Source organism: Grampus griseus (assembly GCF_964374135.1).
Source record: "Grampus griseus genome assembly, chromosome: 19".
Lineage (NCBI taxonomy): Eukaryota > Metazoa > Chordata > Mammalia > Artiodactyla > Delphinidae > Grampus > Grampus griseus.
The window spans coordinates 28396633-28419633 of NC_139013.1; the positions used below are offsets into that span (position 1 = coordinate 28396633).

Here is a 23001-nt window from a genome sequence, read left to right on the forward strand (position 1 = left end):
TGCAATTGTGGGAAAGGCCACAGCTAGGAAGTGGCAGCTGGGATTTGAACAGCCAGCTCTCTTTAGAATATTCTTAGTCTTTTCCTGATAGGCCAGCATTTCCATAGATTTTGGTTGAAACAGAATCACTAATGAAAGGAAATTTAACCTCTAGAGCATGATCCCTAAACGTATGGTTTACTTTCCCTATATTTTGGGGGGAGGAAAGGGAGAATGTGTTTCGGTAATAGCATACGGTTTACAAATTGGTGCTTGTTTGAAGACAGTTCTGTGTTTCTACTGCTGGTGAAATGGGCTATTAACATTTCCTGTGAAAAGCCAACCCTTGCAGAGCCAACACTATTATAAGGATAAAAATATCACTAGTAATTTTTATAAAAAGAATGCCCTTTGACACTCTGAAATTTCCTTTTGTGCAAGGACTTCTTTTCACTCTAAATGTTATGAAATATTTAATTTTAGGGTCTGAATGCTCAATCTAAGTTCACCCATCCTTTTCCAATATCTAAAAAAAAATTTTTTGTAACAGAATTTGTTTTGTAATCCAGATACGTTTTTCTATATTTTTACTAACTACTTATCTTTTACACATATTTATATGTAAACTTGTTCTCTACATTCTTTCTTGTCCTAAAAATGTGATGAGAATGAATTTTAAAAATTAAAGTTTATAAAATTTACGTACAATAAAATCAACTTTTTTGGATATAGAGTTCTATGAGTTTTAACATATGTATAAACTCCTATAACCACCACTACAATCAGGATACAGACTAGTTCCCTCATTCCAAAAACTCCCTCACTGATTTGCTCTCTGTCCCTATAATTTGCCTTTTCCAGAAAGTCAAATAAGTGGAAGCATGCGGTGTTTTATCTTTGGAGACTAGCCTCTTTCACTCAGCATACTGACTTCGAGATTCATCCAAGTGGTTACGTATATCAATTGCTCGTCCCTTTTATTTGCTGAGGAGTATTCCATTGTATGGATGTATCACAGTGTGTTTATCCATTTACCCTTGGAAGGACATTTAGGTTATTTCCAGTTTTGGGCAATTACGAATAAAGCTGCTATCAACATCTTTATGCATGTTTCTGTGTGAACATAAGTTTTTATTTCTTTAGGTAAAGCCCTAGAAATTGGATTGCTGGTGATATATTAAGTGTGTGTGTGTGTGTGTGTGTGTGTGTGTGTGTGTAACTTTATAAGAAACTACCAAACTCTTTACCAGAATGACACTCTTTTGCATTCCCACCAGCAATGTATAAACTTTTAATAACCTGAATACTATTTTAAACACTCTTGGCTTGAGGTTGGCAAATTGTGTTTCACAGTTCCTAAGGCTTTTGAAGAGATATCCCGCGACAAAAGGAGAACCTCCAGGTCCTCCATACCTTCAAAGCTTCAAAGAGAACTGCTCCAGTTTGTTTTATATATTCAATTTCATATAAGAATACACTTAGGGAGAAAAGAGGTTTATCTGTGAAGTACTGGAAAACCATCGAGGTAGGGCAGTGCATCCAGAGCGTGGGATGTGGACCATGGTGTTACCCGGGGTGATGCTCGGTGGCGCTCCAGGACTCTGCACATAGTGAGGACAACTCGGAGAAGGCGATTCCCTTTTCAGCTCCTTTTCAATTCCTGTAATTGTGGCGAGGAGGTCTTCTTTTAGACTGATATGTCTCTAACATTCTCCTGTACTTGTTCATGTCTTCTTTTACAAAGAGGAAGCTGGCTTTAGCCTCAGAGCCTTCAGCAAGCAACAGTATCCATCTAGAATGAAGTAAACATATAACTTTGATATTAAATATTATATACTTTATATACAAATATGGCAAGAATTATGAGACTGAGCTAGAATGACTAAAGTTTGGGAAACTCAGAACTAGGGGAGCTAGTTATTTAAATAGACCAGGAAGTGAGTCCTTTAGTGAAGTGAAGAAAGCTCCTTGGTAGAGCACATAACTGTCTCTTAGTTTATATATTTTATGAGTTTTAAGCCTATATGATAGTAATTTCCTAAAAGAAGACAGTCTTCTGTTGCTCTTTGGTTTTGCAATACTTGTTTTTCAAGTTCCTGCTTTTATTACTGATTTGACAAATATTTATTAAAAGTCATTAGGGGAGCAGAGGGGATACAGTGGTAACTAAACAGACACGGTCCCCTGCCCTCATCAAATTCACTTTCTTCAATCCTTCCTCCTTCCCCTCTTAGAGGCTCTTCAGGATCCTTGGAAAACAAGCGCTTCTGGATAAAATTTAAATTATGTGAAAGGCAGAGAAGAGATAAATGACTTTTTTTGAAAGTTATTTTAATACAGTCAAATGGAGAAATAATTTTATTTTCATCATGTCTTTGGAGCCATCTAGATGTGTATTTTGTTTTCTGTTTGAAGCATTTTTAGGTAAAATAATATGTACCTGCAGACATAGTGATAAACTACATGACTTTTTGAGGTTCCTTCCAACTTTAAGTACATGAGGTGGGGTATCACAGACAAGGAGCAATGCTGTTGTTAGAATACCCGTTGATGCCAGGACCTCTCCGAAATTAGACATCTTTTACGTTAGAGGTCGCAAATTGGCAGCTGCCTGAGTTCTGTTTAGCCATTGTTGTTTCTTGTTTGGCCCACATGGTATTTAAAAAAAGTTTGGGAGGAGGGAGGGGCAATATAGGGATGGGGGAGCGGGAGGTACAAACTGCTGGGTGCAAGATAGGCTCAAGGATGTAGTGTAGAACATGGGGAATATAGCCAATATTTTGTAATAAATGTAAATGGAAAGTAACCTTTAAAAATTGTATTAAATGCAAATCAAAACCACAATGAGGTATCACCTCATACCAGTCAGAATGATCAGTATCAAAAAGTCTACGAATAATAAATGCTGGAGAGGGTGTGGAGAAAAAAGAATCCTCCTACGCTGTTGGTAGGAATGTAAATTGGTGCAGCCACTATGGAGAACAGTATGGAGGTTCCTTAAAAAACTAAAAATAGAGCTGCCATATGATCCAGTGCATATATCTGGAGAAAAACATAATTTGAAAAGACATATGCACCCCACTGTTCATGACAGCACTATTTTCAATAGCCAAGACATGGAAGCAACCTAAGTGTCCATCGAGAGATAAGTGGATAAAGAAGATGTGGTGTATATATACAATGGAATACAGCCAAAGAATGAAATAATGCCATTTGCAGCAACATGGATGGACCTAGAGATTATCATACTAAGTGAAGTAAGTCAGACAGAGAAAGACAGATATCATACGATATCGCTTATATGTGGGATCTAAAAAAAAAAAAGATACAAATGAACTTTTTTACAAAACAGAAATAGACTCACAGACATCGAAAACAAACTTATGGTTACCAAAGGGGAAAGGGGGTGAGGAGGGATGAATGAGGAGTTGGGGATTAAAATATACGTACTACTATATATAAAACAGGTAACCAACAAGGACCCACTGTATAGCACAGGGAACTATACTCAATATCTTGTAATAACCTGTAATGGAAGAGAATATAAAAAAAGAATATATATATTTATATATACATATGTATATATGTATAACTGAATCACTTTGCTATATACCTGAAACTAACACAACATTGTAAATCAACTATACTTCAATAAAAATTTTAAAAATAAACCAAATTTGTATAAAAACTAAAAATTAAAAAAATTAGCTTCCAGCATTTTAAAATAACAAGTTTTCACATTTGAAAAAAAAACAGGTTTCTTGTTTATTTTGAAAATTCATGAATCTTGCACTGACAAAACAGCTTTTCTGAATGGCAGAGTTGTCTGGGACTGAGTAGTGGCTGTCTTTTTAGATAGAGCATATGCCCTCTTCAGGAACCTTGCCTCACTCATTCATGTTACCTTTCTGGCCCTAATGGCTATTTGAATTTGCAACCCTGCTTTAGATATTGGGAGCCTGGGTTTCATGCCATAGAATCGCCTAGAGAAACGCAGCATTCCTCCCTGTGCTGGAGGGCCGAAAATGTTGACCTGGGAGCTCATAGAGTATCCAGTTGGTTATATCGCCGGTATAGTAGCTGTAATTCTGGGTCCAGGAGGAAGAGATCAGGGTCCTTTTTCCTGGCTAATTCTAGTCAGGTTATCGTGGATCCTTCCTTTACAGTGAAGATACTACTTCCAGTGTTACCTGTTTGTATCAGTTAGGGTGCTTGATTGTAAGCAACAGAAACAGATTCTGGTGAATTTGAACAAAATGGAACTTTATTGAAAGGATATTGGATAGCTCAAGGTATCAAAAGAAAGAATGATCTGGACTCAGAAAGTTCAGGAAACCGGGAATACTTTGAGGACCATGGGTGGTAGAAACTAAGGAAATAGATAAATTGCCTCCACATTTGTTTCCCCTTTCTTTGTCATTCTTAAGTGTCTAAAGTCCTGGAAAAGAGAATCAGGTTGGCCTGACCCACATCCTTGTTGGGGGAAAGCAGGACACTTTGGTTGACAGTGATTACTGTCACTTCTAAGATTACATAAAAGACTTCCCCACAAGGAGATCTGGGTACTCTTATAGGAAAGGAGGACTGGGTATGGATGGGAGGCAACCCAAACAGCAAATGTTCACCACACCTCTTCTCAGGGTTGTCATGAAGATATTAAGTATACACTGTAAAATGTGGTAGAGGACTAAATAAGTAGTATTTCAAGATCCATGAGCATCAAATTTTGAGTGCGCTTTTCAAGTAAATGAAGGTATTGACATCAGTCAAATAAGAAATACACTGAGTAATTAGAACAGAGGGAGCGGCAATTTTATTCCTTTTGGCAACTGCTTTGGTTATAACATCTCCAAAGAAGCCCCGCTACCTTTACATGAAAAACAACACTTATAAATCTTAAAGGTTTCTCCTCCAGTTATGTGAAGATAAATACATGTGATGAAAAGTTCTGTGATTAAAACTTGAAAGGCATTTGCTCACTCAAATTTCAAGTGCCAGTAGAATACTTTCCATTGTTTTCTTAATTGTTGTCCTAGTGTCACAGACATTTGCATGTTTAAAATACACATAAAAAGAGCCTACAGGGCTTCCCTGGTGGCGCAGCGGTTGAGAGTCCGCCTGCCAATGCAGGGGACATGGGTTCGTGCCCCGGTCCGGGAAGATCCCACGTGCCGCGGAGCGGCTGGGCCCGTGAGCCATGGCCGCTGAGCCTGCGCGTCCGGAGCCTGTGCTCCGCAACGGGAGAGGCCACAACAGTGAGAGGCCCGCGTTCCGGAAAAAAAAAAAAAAGAGCCTACAGAGGTGAGCTGTAGATAAAGTTGAAATGACAGTTTCAAATTTGAGTTTTGATGTAATGCTACGTGTTAGAGTAAACAGGGTGTCACATGCTTGTGCTTTGACTGCTTGAGTGGTTTTTGTACTCACCCGTGAGCCTAATTTTTTTTTAAGGACCACAACAATAACCAAAGAATAAATGATTCTTCCTCAAATCACAAGTCTACTCTGTATAAGAATCCCTGTACCTACTATTCAAAATACGTAGTGGATTTTCAAAGCTGGAAAGATATTCATGGAGATACACTGTTCTCTGATTCTTGTGCTCTTGGTGTTTCTTTCTTTGCAAGCTCTTGATTTGCAACAAGCACGGAAAATGAGTGAACCTCCCCTCAAAAAACAAAAACTCCTGGCATGGATGGAAATAGAAATTAATGATTCAAATAAGAAAGAGTGCAGTAAGCCTTAGCTGGGTGGCAGGAACGAGAGAGAGGGAAAGTCAGAGACTGCTGTGTTTTAAAAGGCCAGAGAAACAACTCATGGTAAACTGTACGTGAAAATCATTTCTAATAATAGCTCGTGGTAGGCAGTTCCCAGGATAAAAAAGTCGTTGGTGCACTGAGAAAATTAGAACGAGAACGCACAGTATCTTGATGTGTTACTTAAGGCAGTGGAGCTTTAGAGTTTACCTTGTGTGCCATGTACATTGATTAAACACAAAATATATGCTGGCCATTTTTGACCATCATTTATTGTATTGATTTGTTAGCAGGGGAACTATAATAAAAAAGCCATTGATTTACTGTCCTTATTTGCTTATGGGCTTTTTTTTATTATTAATTTTTTTACTTTCTCTTTCTCTTTTGGGGGATCATTTCTTCTAGACAAATGCTGTGCTTCGGGAAGTTAGAAGAGAGGGGACCCCTGTAGGACAAAGGAATGAGATCTTGACGGCCATCCTTGCCACACTCACCGCTCGCCAGAACCTGAGGAGGGAATGGCATGCCAGGTTTGTTTTATTACGAAATGGGATTTGTTGTCCCTGGAAAACAAGAGCTTTCTTTGGCTAAGCCCTTCCTGACAGCTGGTCTCATCCCTCTCATTGGAGGGGCCACGAAAAAGAAGCAAGTTACAGATGCTTTCAGCCAAAGTTAGCTTTCCTACACACGGTACCTACATTAATTGTAATGATCCGTGATGTCATCTGTGTGCATGTATGATTTATCCCCGAGTAGAACATTTAGCAGAAATGTTTGCATCTTGAGAGTACGGTAATTTAAGTACCTGATGTTGGAGAACCCTTTTAATCAACCATCTAAAAGACGAGCATTGCCGTTTAGTTCGAGCAGATGTCTGGGAAATCCACACGGTACTCTTACATCACTCGGGAGGCAGATCGCTTGAACTTAGTCTATTCAACAACCCCATTTTCAGAACTGACCAAATAGAAATGACTTTGGCTTCAGCCCAGTTTCTTTGCACATGGACTTAGCTGTGGTTAGAAAGCTGTTAACTGGTAGCAAGTTTCTGCAGACCATCAGGTTTTACAGAATTGGTGCTTGCATACTAAATGCCACGTTACCCTGCTCTTCTTCGCACAGCGGCTGGTTGGTTGGTAGAAACCTGGAACCAGTTCCCTCAAATGTTAGTTATCCTTCAGATGCATAATGTGTATTGTTGAATTACTGGCTGTCTCTAAGCAAGAGGTAGAGGAATCAGGAAAATGATGCTGGATTTTGTGTCAGAGTCTCATTCGATGCTTAAAAATTCTGTGTGCCTGGGAGTCAAGAACATTTATCGATAGCCATGATATCCTCCAGATGAGTCCATGCCACAGAATTACAATCATTGATGGCTTTGCTAGTAACAATTCCCATAAAAATAGATTTGCCTGAACAAGCCTGAAGAGGAGCATTTTCCAAGGAAGGAGACAGTTAAGAGGATGAACTGTCCATTCGAATTGGGTATCAGAAAGCTGCTTTTTCACATATGTGTATTGTCTCTGAATTTAGACTTGCATTGAAACCATAATTTTAAAATTCCCAGTGACATTCTCCCCTTGCCCCCTTATTTGTAGTGTGGTCAGAGTAAATGACAGTTTCAACTACAGTCATGAAATGACTTTCAATTGAAGTTTCAATAATTAATTTTAACATTTTCTTTGTATTACAGTTTAAATATGTATATTCGCTCAAGTATGGATATTCTATTAAATAGCGGATATCCATGAGGGGACATCTAAGAGGCTTCTCTCTCTCTTTGACCTTTTATATCTTTTCCCCTGGTGATTTCTTTTGTTTTTGTTTTTGTTTTTTTGGCTGCGCTGTGGGGTTTGTGGGATCTTAGTTCCCTGATTAGGGAGTGAACCCGGGCCCTCGGCAGTGAAAATGTGGAGTTGTAACCGCTGGACCGCCAGGGAATTTCCCTGGTGTTCTTACTAAATAGGAAAGGGATAAAGAAAGGGGGGGGGTGGAGAGAGAGAAGGAAGGAAGGGAAGAAAGAAAGAGAGAGAGAGCCCCCTGTAAACTCTCTCCCATCCCCCAACCCCTCCAAAGACAGCACAGCGAGAGGAAATGTTGAGAATGGATGTCTTCTATTGAGTGCGTTTGGTTTGTTAACAATAATTTCCTTATACACCAACTCATCAGGCAGCGTGGCCAAAATGGCCTGTTTAAAAGGAGTCTGGTTTCAGCATTTCTGGCCCTTAACTGCTAACAATTTAATCAGGAGCTGGTGCCAGAGCTGAAGTTGATGTAGTCTAGCATCTGAAACAAAACTTCCCGAGTCCTTTGTGGTAGGGGAGGAGACAAGAAAGGGCTTAGCAGCTGACACTCTGCAGACCTCCTTAAAACTAAACACCTGAAAGAAGATTTCAAGCGGGTGGTGTCTTGAGAGCTCAGAAGGAAGTGTCCTCAGAGTATTAAATAACCATAATCCTTCCCCCTGCCCCTTCACCAGCACCATTTGATGTTTCCCATCCCGGTGACCTATCTAAAAGACTCATCCATATCATCTGTATAAACAGACAGTTACCATCCACCTTTCTTTTCCTCATCAAAGCTTCCTCTGGCCGTCTGGAATCGGGCATCGCCTCGAGTAGCCATCGGGCGTGTGGTGGTGAAAGTTATAAAACACCCACTGCGGCACTGACTGAGCTGCCAGTGTTTCAGACGTTGGCCTGTTGTGTACCTTGGAATTACACAAGGAAAAATGTGCTTTGAGAGATAATAATTAGCGCTCGCCGAAGGCCAGGCAGTGGGTTACAGTATTTTACTTTCATCAAAGCTATCAGGGGATCCTTTAGATTTAGATAATAGAAATGTTTTCCTCTGAAAGTTAAATGCAGATGACTCTAATTACCTGATATTGCACGTTAGAGAACGCATTAGGAAGAGTACGACTTCGGGAAATTTAGGTCACCTGAGACTCCACAGCTGGCGGTAGCTCTAGTATAAGTCTGTTGTAGTAAAGGTTCCCCCCACTTCAGTAGGTTCATTTATGTTAATGATATTAGGGAGACTATATTAAGTGCAACTTGTAACTTGGTTTTAAAACATTTGTCTCTCTCTCCTCGGCCAGGAGCCGAGCCATTGTTTGGGACTCACTGAAGTCTCTTAAACTGAAAGCATATGTTCCCTGTAATTTAGCTTTTGGAGGAAAGTGTCAATTCTGCGTGACTTGGGGTAACTGAGTTTGTCACAGTGTCACACAACCCTGGGATTCTAGAGGCACATCTGAGTGCTGTGGGTTTCCTTCCCCAAGCCCAGTAATCCCATAAACAACCCTCTCCAAATAGACTTATTAGGGCTGTCTATTCACTTCCCCAGAGTTGAATGATCCAAAGCACTTCGGGAGAAGCCGTGTGAATGCAGGGTAAGTGTTAACAGAAGTGGTACAGAATTTCTGAAGATTTGGCTTTGTTTATACAGTCCACTCTGCCTGATGGACAGCTTGTTATAGCTTTTAAAGAACTGGGCAAGCCCTCTGATCTGACCCCTTCTTGACCTCTGCAGCCCAAAGGTCAGCCTGCAGCTAATAAACTCGGAGGTTCTTAGGGTCTACTGTAGGAAGAGGCAGAAAAAGAGCAGCTGCAAGGGCTGGGTGTCTCCGGATAGGCTGCTTTAGGGTCACTCTCTGATAATGAAAATGATTACCAAATTATATGGAAGTTTAACCGCAGTAGTGAGTGAGAGGAGGGTGGAGCCCGATGTATTAGGTTTGATAAATGAACTGTGAAGAGGCCCATCTGGCCCTCAGCATCTTTTCTCCCCCTCTTTCCCTACCAAGGGGAAACATTTTAAAATAACAGCAGTACATATAGACTCAGTGACCCATGCAAGGAGCTGGAATGGATTAAGATTTAATGGTGACAGTGGAAGAAATTATCATTTGAAAAGTGCACTAAAGAAAAGGTACAGTTCAATGTCCAGGCCTGAGTTGTTTTTCTAAATAAGAAATAGGAAAAATCAGCGCCTTTGTTTATTTTGCACAGGTCACAATGAGAAGCAAATTATTTTTTTCCTGCTTCCGTGCATAGTCTAGAGAATGTAACTAAGTCAAACACTGGCAAAAACGCTTTACAAAAAAACTGTGATCTGTTTCAGCATCTGGCCACTGAAGATTATACATTCTTTTTTCTTTTTTTTTTCGATACTTAATATACATGTGACTCTTGCACACTGTTTTACTACCACACTTGGCAGTTCTTCTGTAAAAAATAAGAAAGCACCTAATGTTACTTGAGTAGATAGTCTGTTCCTTTCTTTATTCCTTTTTCAAAGAAACATCATTGCGATGCTCATTAGTGCCAACAATGGGTCGGTCACAAGCTATATGTTCCCTTACTTGTTAATGGATAAGAGTAATCTATTTAAAGCTCTCTCCCAGCTTCCTGTGGGCATTGAGGGTCCTGGTTTCTGACCAGTGACATTGGCATTCACAAATCTCCGTGCTCTTCTTCGGGGGCACATGCCATGCCTCTACTTTCTGAAAGAGAACGATTTTATTCCATGAATATTTTTGTATATTTTGTATGCCTACTATATACAAAATACCGTGTGAGGTGCTGTGTATGAGATAAATTCTTAAACTGTGCTCAGCGGCCAATTTAAGAATTTGTCTGGGGATGAGAATTTAGCAAGTTCCTAGAAAGAAGCTGTGAAAAGCAGTGGAAAAGAAAGTGGTGGAGCCCTCGTGACCACAACAGAGTGGCATGTTGCTCTTGCCCTCCCAGGAAAGTATTTAACTGTAGATGTCTCTGAAGTCTAGCATTGCCGTACTGTTGAAAATCCCTTATGTTGAACTCTATTGTCTACATCATACAAGCCTCACCCAGACAATTCTTGTGTTTAAAATAGAAATAAAAACCTTCTAAACATTACCCAAAGGGAGCATTTTTTCATCTTAGGTTTTGACTCAACTGTGTATGTCCATGGGGATTTACAGTGAGCAGAAAGCTGGGTGAAGGATAACTCGGGGAGCTGAGGAACGCTTCTAGAACGAACTGTGCCTGTTACCTTTAAAGCACTCTCCTTTAAATTTTTGCTCAGTAAGGTGCAAATACAAAAAATAAGACAAAAGCCAGGCCATTCGGGGGTTTTTGAGAAGCCAAATTGAGATGTAATTCATATAACATAAAATTAATCATTTGAAAGTATACAGTTAAGTGGGTTTTTTTTTTTTTTTTTTTTTTAGTATATTACAAGATTGAACAGCCATCACCATTATTCAATTTCAGAGCATTTCCATTACCCCAAAATGAAACCCTGGACCTGTGAACAACCACTCTCAAGTTCCCCTTCTCCCCATACTCCCTGTCAACCACTTTCTGTCTAATCTGTTGTACTTTCTGTCTCTATAGATTTGCCTGTTCTGAACATTTTCTATAAATGGAATCATATAATTTGTGACCTTTTGTATCTGGCTTTTTTAATTTAGCGTAATGATTTCAAGGTTCATCCACATTGTAGCATGTATCAGTTCTTCATTCCTTTGTATTGCCAAAGAAATATTCCATCGTATGGATAGAACACGTTTCGTTGATCCATGCATCAGTTGATGGACATTTGGGTTGTTTCCACTTTTTGGCACTTATGAATAATGCTGCTATGTACATTTATGTACAAGTTTTTGAGTGGCATGTTTTCACTTCCTTTGAGTATAAACCTAGGCCTGGAACGGTTGGGTCACATAACAACTCTATGTTTAACTTTTTGAGGAACCGCCAGACTCTTATCCCCAACTGCTGCACCATTTGACATTCCCACCAGTAGTACACAAAGGTTTTGATTTTTCCACGATCTTGCCAACACCTGTCCTTTTACCTTTTTTAGATTACAGACATCCTAATGTTATCTCATTGTGGTTTTGATTTGCATTTCCCTGATGACTAATGATGTTGAGTGTCTTTTCATGTGCTTGTTTAACACCATTAGTTTTTTATTAGGAGATTTTAAAACATGACAGACTTAAGGACTTATCCCTTAAGTGGTAAGGAAGTCACGAGCCTATTAGGGGTATCTGGCTAATAAGATGGATGGAGTTCCAGACGAAGCTGGCATGAGTGTGCAGCTGTGCCCATCTCTCCATTTCCATGGCTAGGCCTGGCCCTTGATTTATTTGCAGGTGGCCCACGTGCATATTTTGTTTGTTTCTGTAGACCCCCTACTTCTCCCTTCTACCATTGTCTTTCATTTCTTTCATTGTAGAATCTCTGAGCATTGCACACTGGATAGGAATGTAGCCTAATTAAGTGGAAACTCTCCACCGAAGTTCTTAACTTCTAGGCTCCAACAGGGCTTACTGTATTCCCGTAGTAGACAACTTCATTTGGGTCCAAGGAGCTTAGAATGGTACTGAGAAAAGTTTTTTAAACATGTTTATGGCGGTTTCTTAGCAAAGCTTTTAGAACTACTTCCTTCTAAGAGTTAAAAGTAATTCTCTAGACCTAGACGTCTTTATAAGACATGTCTTCCCCATATTGGGCTTTGGCTTCTCAAAAAAACTGCCAAGTTAGCAACTTTTCTAGACCAGTAAAACAACCAAACATCTTCCTATTGACCATCTTGCTCTCCTCCACAGCCCCAGCCATCACCCCTTACCTCCAGGATGGATCCACTTTAGACACCTTTGTTAGGGCTCCAAAATCTAGTTGTCATAACCCTGACATGGTAATGAATAGGATTTACTTTTCTAAGCGAATCAGCTTCAGAACCCTGATCTGGGTGCAACAAGTCTAACGGTTTGTGTAAATGACTCTGTGGGTCGACTCTGGTTCTAAGGCCAGCACACTACTGTTTTCTCCACGGTTATCTGGTCTCTCCTCTTGTCTCCTGGCAGGATTGAGTTCTATTCAAAACTGACAGGTTGGCCCAGTCCAGTTTCACAATTATAAACGATTATTTACTGAGCGCTTGTTATGTACAAGTTAACTGTGTTCAGTGCTGTGCGAAGTGGCAAGATGAGTGTGAAACAGTCTCAACTCTGAAATAATTTATAGTTTAATGTAGGGGAGGGCGAGGGGAGAATAATAAGAACACAATGGCTAGCATGCAGATTTCCATTCTTCTTTGTGTGTGGCACTGTGGGAAACGGAACAATGATTTAGCAATGGAGTCTCGTCCCAGGAACTTACAGTTTGATAGAAGCTTATGAGGAGGAGTAACCCCACATGTATTATATATGTACTTGATTCTGTGTTTACATTTTTGTCTCTCCTACCAGAATGTAAGCTCCTTGAGATTGGGTATTTGGCTGTGCACCAACTATAAAACCTGCACAGCATAACTTTAAGCTGTCTCCTCCGTTAGAACGGTGCCCTGTGTGAGCCACATCCTTGCTGCCTGCGCATCTCACATCCCCTGTGTCTAGAACAGTGCCTGGCACTCAGATGGATTCAGTGGCTGACTGAATAAAAGCAGCTTTCTCCTCAACCCACTCCTGTATTTATAAGTATATTTGTGTTTCTTCTTAATTTGAAGAGGAATGAACGTTTGAGACACTGCCAGCGGTGGAAAACTTGAAACTGGATGTAAGGAGAGCTCTCTGATAGGCACTTCTCTGGTATTTAACTCCCAACACAGCACCTCTGACCCTTACTTCCAGCATGAGGGAGGAAGGGTGTCATGGGCACAGGCTGACTTGGGTACTTGAGGAAGAGCCCAGGAGTGAACAGCATGGAACTGAGCTGGGTTCGGGACAAAAAGACATGGTTTCCTCCCTGAGCCAGCCATTCCTGAGTCCCTGCCCTTCCTGGAAGTGAAATAGAATGAATGAAGAAAGGAAGAACAGGGGGAGGGGGAAAGGCCTCCCTAGGGGCATTTCTCTGAATAAAGGAATAGGTTTCAGGCCAGGAGGGACAAAGCTGAGGCTAAATATGGCTTCGAGTCCATATCTCAAAGGACAGCTGCTCCCTGCTGGTTATCTGCTGACATCCTGATATGGCTCTGATGGTATCAGTACAGTGATGAGCTCAGTCTTGGCGGCTAGGCATTGGGGCCAGAATTTGTTTTCCATCCTAGAAGTTGTGGTCACAAAAAGTGGAACCACCAGCCTTGAGGATGGGCTATGGGATGATGAAAGTGATGTAATTATCTTCTGAGACAGCACATGGTGAGTCATCTGACCATGTCAACTGCTGTCATTCATGCCACAGAGAGTGGCTGCTGCTTCAGGCCAGGTTATTTGGGGACCAAAAGCTGTGGCATTTCCAGTTCAGTAGCTGTCTCCTGCAATGAGCTAAATTTGTGTGCAGCATTGTGGGTGGGAGTGAGGGGTAAACGAAGAAGGTTCCAGGGAGCAGCAGGGAGGCTCTGGCCGGCTAGTTGCCATCCATGTCTTTCTTTTTTAATGCATCTGCCCCATCTCCTGTAATAATTGCAGTTTCTGCTTTCTGCTGCCCTTAGCAGAGGAATGTCCTTTGTGTCTCTGAACCAGATGACTCCATAAAATCCGATAACTCCATAAAACCTCCTCATAAATGTGTAGGAATTGAAACATTGTATAAATTTAGAGCCAGGATTAAATGAGTCTAGAGATAGGGTTACCTTTTTTCCAGGATACAGCAACTTATCTTAAGGAGGCAAGTGTTGTTAATGTTATTACCATTGTTACTGTCATTATTTGAACAGTTTTACGGGGGACAAAAGCCAATTGACTTCTGCGCATCTCATTTATAAAATCAACACATAGGCTTCGGTATGAGCCCCGCTCCTGGCAGCTTTCTGACTATGAGTGGCTGCTGGCTGTTTCTTAGAGGCAGTGCTTCTTCAATTTTTTGAGAAAACATGGATTCATTCATTCATTTATTCAATAAATACCTATTAAGTGTCAGCTATTTGCCAAGCACTGTTCGGGCAGTTAGAAACACAGCAATGAGCAAAACTGATGAGAATTCTTCTCTCATGGAGCTTCTGTTCTAGTGGAATGACAAAAAGTGTTTTCCTAAGTGGAACTCTGAACTTTTCTTTAAAAAAAAATGCGTGTAGTTGCCATGTCCTGCCCATTCAAACACTCGGAAGAACCAAAATGTAGTTATTCAGTTGAGATAGAGATAACATTTTCTCTCCCGATCCTCCTCCTAAGGTGATCACTTGTTATGAAACTTGCAGCTTTAGTTCTAGTGGGTCAGCTTTGTGAGATATTAAGGGAATATCAGGATTCTGAGGCTCACCGTCCTTGGGAGTCCACAGCATTAATTTCTCCTTAGATAGTCCACACCTGTGTTCCCAGTGACTTTAAAACAAAAGATGTGTCACCTTAAATGTCTTCACTTTAAGGAAGCCTTAAATTCAGGCCACATTATATTCACAAATATCTCTTAAGAGTGAACGGGAGAAGGTGTACGTATCTCATTGGTGTTGGGGGGGATTCCAAGTGACAGTGCACTGCAGCACTTGATAGATGGTGGTCATGGTTACTGTGAGTGTGCTGTCGGTCATGCACTGATTCCACAAATATTTGTCGCGTGCCTACCTGGTACCAGGCACTATTGTAGGCCCTGAGGTTATAGAGCTGAGTAACACTTCACTAGGCGAGAAAACAGCATAGTCTAATAATGCAATGCAAGAGATTAAGTCAGGATTTGGGGGAAACCCTTGTCCCAGGGATGAAAGTGGCCAGTTCTCCAGAAGTGTTCTTGTGCGACTCATCACATGCCTGACCTTTGTGAGGAGCCCTGCTCCATTGTGAGACTGTGATGGCAAGAGCTGCCCGTCTCCAAGTGTGAGTGAGAAATAAGGGAGAAATCTATATGTGATTATGGGTCATAGGATAAATTCTGGGCTATCTTCTCTCCAGAGGGTTCTCCATGTTAAATGGGGGGAAAAATGATTTCTTTCAGAGTAAATTTTATGAATATGGTATAGAGGTTGGGAGCATAGATGCTGAGTCAGATGGCTTGGGTTTGAATCTTGGATCCACTTCTGTGACTCCAGGAAAGTTACAATGAACTTGACAAGTTACTTAACCCCTCTGAACCTCAATTTTTCTCATTTGTAACTTGCCTGAGGGGATAATAATAGAACCTATTCCATAGGGCCGATTAAGGGATTCCATGGAAAACACCTAGAGCAAGTACCTGTCACATACTAGGTGCTCAATAAAAATTACCCGTCTTCTTCAGATCACAGCAAACGAGTGAATAACAGTCCGAGCCAGACTCACCCAAATTGGCCTCTCCTTTGAGAGAGTGCCCCCACGTAAAACCCAAGCCTCATGGTATGGGCTTGATATTGCTGAGCTGGCGAAGGAAGGAGCATTAGACAGAGCTCATCCTGTGTCAGGCCCTGTCCTAAGTAAGGACTGTCACATTGAATGGACAGACAGAGGTCTGAATACCAGTTTGAATCCCATCTCCAGCTGGCTGTAGCCTCTGGGCACGTCACAGACCCTGGATGTCAGCAGCTTCATCAACACAAGAAGTGGCTTGATCCAGGTGACCTGGTGACCTTGATCCAGGTGACCGTCTTCCAGCTCTGACAAGGTGTGACCCTCTAAGTTAGATCCCAGGGAGTCACTAAAGGTGGGCTGTGTGTCACTCCTGCTGGCTTTACCTTTCTACCTCCACCGTCCTTGAAATCTGCAGTTGTCCTAATTTTAGCAATACTAGCAGCTAACATTTAGTGAGAACTCACCAAGTGCCGGACAGAGTCGTAAATGCTCGAAGAGGTGAGAAAAGGGAGGCAGAGAGATGCAGAGTCATTGCCCAAGGCAGCACAGCTAGTAGGTAGTGGAGATGGAATTTAAGCCAAAACAGACCAGCTCAGACCTCTGCTGTGTGGCCACAGCCGGAGCAGTAGCAAGGCTTTCCTCTCTGTCAGCCACTCACGTGTTCTCGTAGTGCTTGACCTGGGTCTCACAGTGTAAGGCTTAGAAACCTCCCAGGATCCTTCCCAGCGTGGAGATAGGCAGGCGTGTATCTGTAAATGTTTATTTCCTCTGGTACCTAAACACGTTTCACACTTTTTAGTTGTGGAGGCATCTCTCTCTCTCTCTGAGGAAGTAGTTTCCAGCTCGTACTTTATAAATCCCCCTACCAGAAATCTTGTAAAGGAAAGTTACTACCTTTGTAGCCATGTCATCTGTTGTATACTGGTTACAATCTTTCAGGAGGTGGAAGAGTGTAGGGGCCCAGATGAGAACATCAAAGTTTAGCCTACAAGAATCTGTAAATCCTCTGAGTGGAGGAATTTCGGAGCCGGGTTATAGTCAAGGCTGATTGGAGTAGATTCCCTTAGGCTGGACAGGTAGGATTTCTCTTCTCCATAATGGGTTAATCACCGCTGTACAGTATGTTTATACCTGGGGAACAATTTACCGCACATGAAGAGCAGTAATTTTATTTTATCTCAGGGGTGTCCCCAGTGTATTTTACAACTTTCCTCTGTCAGGTATATTCCGGGTTCTAGATAAAAGCTTAACTCTGGCTTCCAGTTGAGGAAGTGAGGGCAGGGTGGGGCGCGGAGGGGGTGAGGAATAGCTCTGTCGGCCTGTAGGGGACACTGTTGCATCATTTATCAGAATGATTTTCACCATCTTGTCCCAGGACAAAACAAAACAAAACAGACAAATCAAACAACAAAAATAGATCAGTCACCTTAACATTGCTTCTTGAAATTACTTGAGTGATTCTGGTGTGTTTAGAATATTAAGTGTTTTGGTGGTATAGCTCAGGCTGCTTCCTGTCCATTCAGGAAAGGGATAGTTTAGTGTTTCTTTCCGAGAGGGGAGTGATTGACACGCCTTTTCTTTCTAGCTTTGTGTCCATCCTCTTCTCTGGACAGGGTGCTACATTGTAGTTTAATAAACTTGAGGTTTAGTGGACGATCTTGAGTTTTTACAAAGATATGCCCACATTAAATTGAAATGCTTCAATTGTGTTCTGAACAAATATCATAAGCCTTGGGAGGGCATTTTGGAAGTTCTGATTCCCTTCTTTTTATCCAGATCTTTATCTACACTGAAAAAGATGCAGTTTACTGAGAAAATGAAGTCATGTCTACGAGGCAGGCTTGTGGAGGGCCTGGTCTGAACTCTGGGAAGCACCTTCCCAGATTCTCGGCCCGCTCTGGGTTCGGCCTGCCTCTCTTTCCAGCCTGCCGACAGTCTCTGCATCCGTGTCCAGGCCGTGGCCTTGCCAGCAAAATCTCCCCCCCTCCCTGGCCAGCTCTGGCCTCTTCCCTCCCAGAACAGGAGACCTGGAAGGCGATTGTAATTAACCCCTGGAAAGTATCGGTTTTGCTAAGGCGGCGTGTGCCGTGATGATACTGTTAGCTTGCCCCCTTTCCAGTTTCACCATCAATTATGCCATGTGTTTCATCCAGTTGGTGCTACCCTCCCAGTGTTAATTATAACCTACAAGACTGTTACAGTTAATTTTATGGCAAGCATATTGTCTTTTCAAGGCTCCGGAGCAGCTCATAAATTATCTTGAAGGTAAAATGTAACTTGGGGAACCAGTTATGAAAATTCCATCCATCTCGCTTAGGAGCTGCAGCTGCTACTGTCAGCTGCCTCGCTGCCGCATTGTGAAGGAATTACGGTGGGTCAAGTTTAAGAGGGGAGGCCCAGGCTGTCACTGAGGAGGAAGGCTGTCCTGGCCCTGTCAGACAAGTACCTTCTGCCAATCCCTGGTGGTTCCACTTTGCAGGCAGGAAGAGGCAGGCAGCACAGGTGAACGGTCCCCAAGCTGTCTGTATTCATTACTTTACAGAAACTTGTTGTAGGCGGGCAGGTCCGGAGACCTCGCCTCTTCTCTGTTGTCTTGATGTTAGGCATCATCTGCAAAGTGTGAGAGAGATAACTCTATAAATAACTCTGGGCTTGGTTCCGGAGAGCCCGGGAGGAGAGAGGCGGGAGGCACCAGGGGCTGTGCCTCCCAGCAGCCTCGCGCTGGCCTCTCCGGGTGATGCCCGTCTGGCCAAAGCCCTTGGCTTCAACAGGCATTTTCTTTGTGGTTATTATTTTTTATCCAATCTGATCAAGTGAGATTTCGCTGTGAACAAACGCCCTCCTAAAATTGCCTGCTAAATAAATTAGCAGGTTTTCTTATTGGGATAATAAACACCCTCCTTTTCTGTTTCCTCACACTAAGTAGAAGCTTTACATTTCAGCCCTCGGGGTTTTGGCATTATTATTTTTAATGACTTGAACACAAGCCTTCATTTAGCTTGTTTGTATAGTTACTGTAAATGATCTTTCTGCTGTTGGTTCTTCATTTGAAATTCCGCATGTTATGCTCGCTTTAAAAGCTTTGAGGGGGCCTCTGAGAATTGGGAGCCGTATTAAGCACAGCATCTTCCAGCAGCACTGAAAACAGACCGTGGCAGAAAAGTCAGAGAGGGCGTATTAAGGAAGTATGCGTGCATGTGGCAATCTCAGGGTGAGTCTGAGTGAAGCAAACACGAACAGGGCCTCGGTGCAGGGTGACAGCTCTGCATGGTAGGTAAGGTAGACCTTCCCTAAGCTGTTGATTTCTCCCTGTGTGTTCTGGAGCATGTTCTGTGTGTTCACACAGGTACTTGCCTTTGTACCAAGGGCCCCGAAGACCATTATACCTGGGCTGCATGACTAAGAGAATGAGGCCTGGTTTTTGTTTTTGTCTTTTTTTTTAGGTACTGTGATTTTTTTTTTTTTAAGTAGAAGTATAGTTGATTTGCAGTGTTATTTTCAGGTGTACAGCAGAGTGATTCAGTTTATATATATATATATATATATATATATATATATATATATTTGTTTTTCAAATTCTTTTCCATTATAGGTGTCACAAGATACTGAGTATAGTTCCCTGTGCTATACAGTAGGTACTTGTTTACCTTTTTATATGTGGTAGTTTGTACCTGTTAATCCTAAACTCCTAATTTATCCCTCCCTGCCCTTTCCCCTTTGGTAACCATAAGTTTTCTGTCTGTGAGTCGATTTCCGTTTTGTAAATAAGTTCATTTGTATCATTTTTTTAGATTCCACATCTGAGTGATGTCATATGGTATCTGTCTTTCTCTGTCTGACTTACTTCACTCAGTATGATAATCTCTAGGTCCATCCATGCTGCTACAAATGTTGTTATTTCACTCTTTTTTATGACTGAGTAGTATTCCATTACACACACACACACACACACACACACACACACACACACCCCACATCCCACATCTTCTTTATCTATTCATCTGCTGATGGACACTTAGGCTGCTTTCATGTCCTGGCTATTGTGAATAGTGCTGTTGTGAACATTGGGGTGCATGTATTTTTTCGAATTAGAGTTGTCATCTTTTCTGGAGAGACCTGGTTTTGAGGAGTTAGGAGGGCACATGAAATGGTGAGATCATGCCCGAAGAGCCACTGGGCTTTCTCAAGGAAGTGTTCTTCTGTTCTTTGTTCTCAAAACAATAAAACAACTTAATACTTGGGTACTTGTGAGTTTTCTAGTGAATTCAGACAAGAGGTTGCAGACTCAAATGTCAACAGGGCCTGGCAGATAATCTAGACAAATGAAGGCAGGGAGGTGGGATTGAAGTGAATGGGGAAGTTCACACCCTATCTGAAGTGGGCAGCAAGGAGGCTGGATCCGTGTTATTAGGTCTCCTACATTTGTAAAAGAAGGGGAAAATTCAGATCATGTGTGTTGGTTTATGAAGTCTCCTAATGATTTGAATGTTAGCAATAATTCAAAGATTTGTACCTGTTATTCAGGCTGATCAGTACATGTCTGCAGACTAGATGGTGTGGTGGCTAGGATTCTGATATAGAATGCAAGTCCTGCCTGCTCTGAGTGAAAAATACCCGCAGCCTTCTCATACTTTTAGAGAAGAGAGGCAGTGACCCTGGCCGGGAGACCAGGATGCAGTCTGGGTACTGCCTCTGCGACCTTGTAACATTGTTCTGCTCTATGTCAGTTCTTGCTTGGAGGAAATGTTTGCACGTACTTTTTGCCTTTAACTTGGCAGTCTTTCATCTTTCCTTTTACAGAGGAAGCATATGAGAGTTTTCGAAAGTGAATGAGGGGTATACGGTGCTTACTGTCACCATAAAAAAGGCGTCTGCAAAAATGTTGGCCGTTTGGAATCCAATGAAGAGTTTGGTTCTCAGGAAGGAAGGGCAGGGACTCCACTGCTGGTGATCACCATTTCTCCTATTACACCCTCGAGTGTATGCCTTATCCCCAGCTCCACCATGGGGGAACCCAGCTGTTCCTTCATGGCACAAAGATGTCATGTGGTCAGAATAATCTTTCAGTTTCATTGCTCAGACTGATGGCCACATGGAGGTATGGTCAGGGAAGTTGTTAAATACATGTGGGTTTGATCTTCTGGAGAAGAGGAAAACATAAAACGATTTCTTTCCTTGAATAAAAGGAAAAAGGTAAGCCTAAACCTTGGCTGCCGCGAAAGTCGGCTGTTACGCATGCGTGGTTCAATTTCATTGTAAATATTTTATAAGGGTTATTAGAAGGGAGCCCGGCTGACATCACAGCCCCAACTCTACCAGAGGAACCATTTCACTAAAATAAGCCAACGTTTCTAAAGAAACATGAATTTCTAATGTAAAGTTAACATCAGGTCGGAAAACCCTCTGGAAGAAATGTCTGTATCAATGTTTATAATCTCTGCATTTATGGATTTGCAGTTTGTACAAAAGACTCCCAAAGAGGCTTTATTTTGGTTAAATAAGACCAGCTTGTGAAATAGTCTGTATATCCAAATCTATCCTAACCCAGTGTCTTGGCAGCCTTTTGTATAAATAACGTCTTTTCCAAAATGTGTGTATTTGAAAAAGAGGAAAATTAAGCGGCAAACTGTGTCTCTGGGTTGCCATAAACTGACAGAATCTTAGAAACAGAAAGCAAAGACTGACAGCTCATTCATTCTTTGAGCAAATTACAGAGCTGTACATTAATTTATGGATTTTATTGACGCATGGAAGGTTGCAGTGAGAGGCAAAATGTTTACCCTAACTACTTTTCCTTTTTTTTTTTTTTTTGGAGTAGAAGTTTATTTAAGCTTTTTGAGGGGGGGAGGCTATGTCACACAAATTATGTACGAGTTTTAGAGGAATTTGGCAGAAAAAAATGAAAGGATATTCACATTTTGTAGAAACTTAATCTGCGTTCACAGATGGTCGTGTTTAGGTGCTATTTTAATTATGAGGTAAAAAACAGCCCCACACAGTAGGAAATCATCTTAATAAATGGAGAGATGCTTTTGTCTTCAGGCGTCAAAGAGCCTTGTTACAGAGAAATTTAAATACTTTGTGCTACAGGGGAGAGTCTCAAAATGACCAGGATACTTGGAGAAAGCAAAATGATGGACTCTTTTCGAGATCAAAGGAGTCCACTAGACATGTTTTACCAGCATGTAACTTTGAACCTCCTTAACACTGGTCATTTTAGCGATGGCTTTTCCAGTGATAAATGTCCATCATGGATATCTTCATGTGATCAGAGGGAAAATAAATAGAACAAATTGCAACTATATCTTTAAAATTTTAATCCCAAATGGAAGTATTTCTTTACGGCTCTTCAGCTCCAAGGGCTGCTTTGCCCTTCAGGATACAGCGCCCAGAAAAACCAAGAATAATTCAAATGCTGCTGTAACTTACAGCTTGCATTAATAACACACAAATAGAACAGTCTTCTTATTAAATATCAGTAATATATTATAATAATGCTTTACTGTCCTTCCCTTAGTGGGGAATTATGAGGACCTCATGTTAGGACCTCAGTGTCCTGACATAGTTAATTATCCATGGATAATGGTTTTCAGCCATCTCTCTTCTGAGGGATGCAGCTTTGTTGTTGAGGGCTTATTAAGTGTTTGCAGACTCAGGTGCAGTGCACCTATGCACCTTCCTACAGAAGCAAACAGCTGTGTTCTCTTTACCATATTATACATCACATAGAGCATCTCATTTATTATAGCTGAGCTAATGGTACAAGTGCAAACCTTTATGTCCTGTCCTATACAGCGATGATACATTTGCTGTAGAGATGTTCGCCTGATTTTCATAAGTAATTAATCTTTTCTTGTACCAAATGTATCACAGGAAAATGGGTCAGCACGGGGTCAAAATACATTTAATCCGGCCTGCAGAGATTGGAGGAGACCTCTCGCGTATAGCGTCGTTTTTTCTTTCACAAGGGCCTCCCCCTGTTCGCGATCTCCCCATCGGCACAATGCTCGCATTACTAGGGACTTAGGCTAATGAAAGGGAATTCTTTTCAGTCCTTCAGCACCGAGACAGGATTCAGAC

General features: G+C 41.5%; 1 protein-coding gene across 3 annotated transcripts in view; it reads left to right on the forward strand.

Moving 5' to 3' along the window:
* Positions 1–23001, forward strand: part of FTO (FTO alpha-ketoglutarate dependent dioxygenase) — a 375598-nt gene that overhangs the window by 206159 nt on the left and 146438 nt on the right. For all 3 annotated transcript variants that reach the window (XM_082676524.1, XM_082676523.1, XM_082676522.1), the window contains exon 8: positions 6138–6262. In XM_082676524.1, the coding sequence (XP_082532650.1) occupies positions 6138–6262 (125 nt within the window). The remainder of the gene's footprint in view (positions 1–6137; positions 6263–23001) is intronic.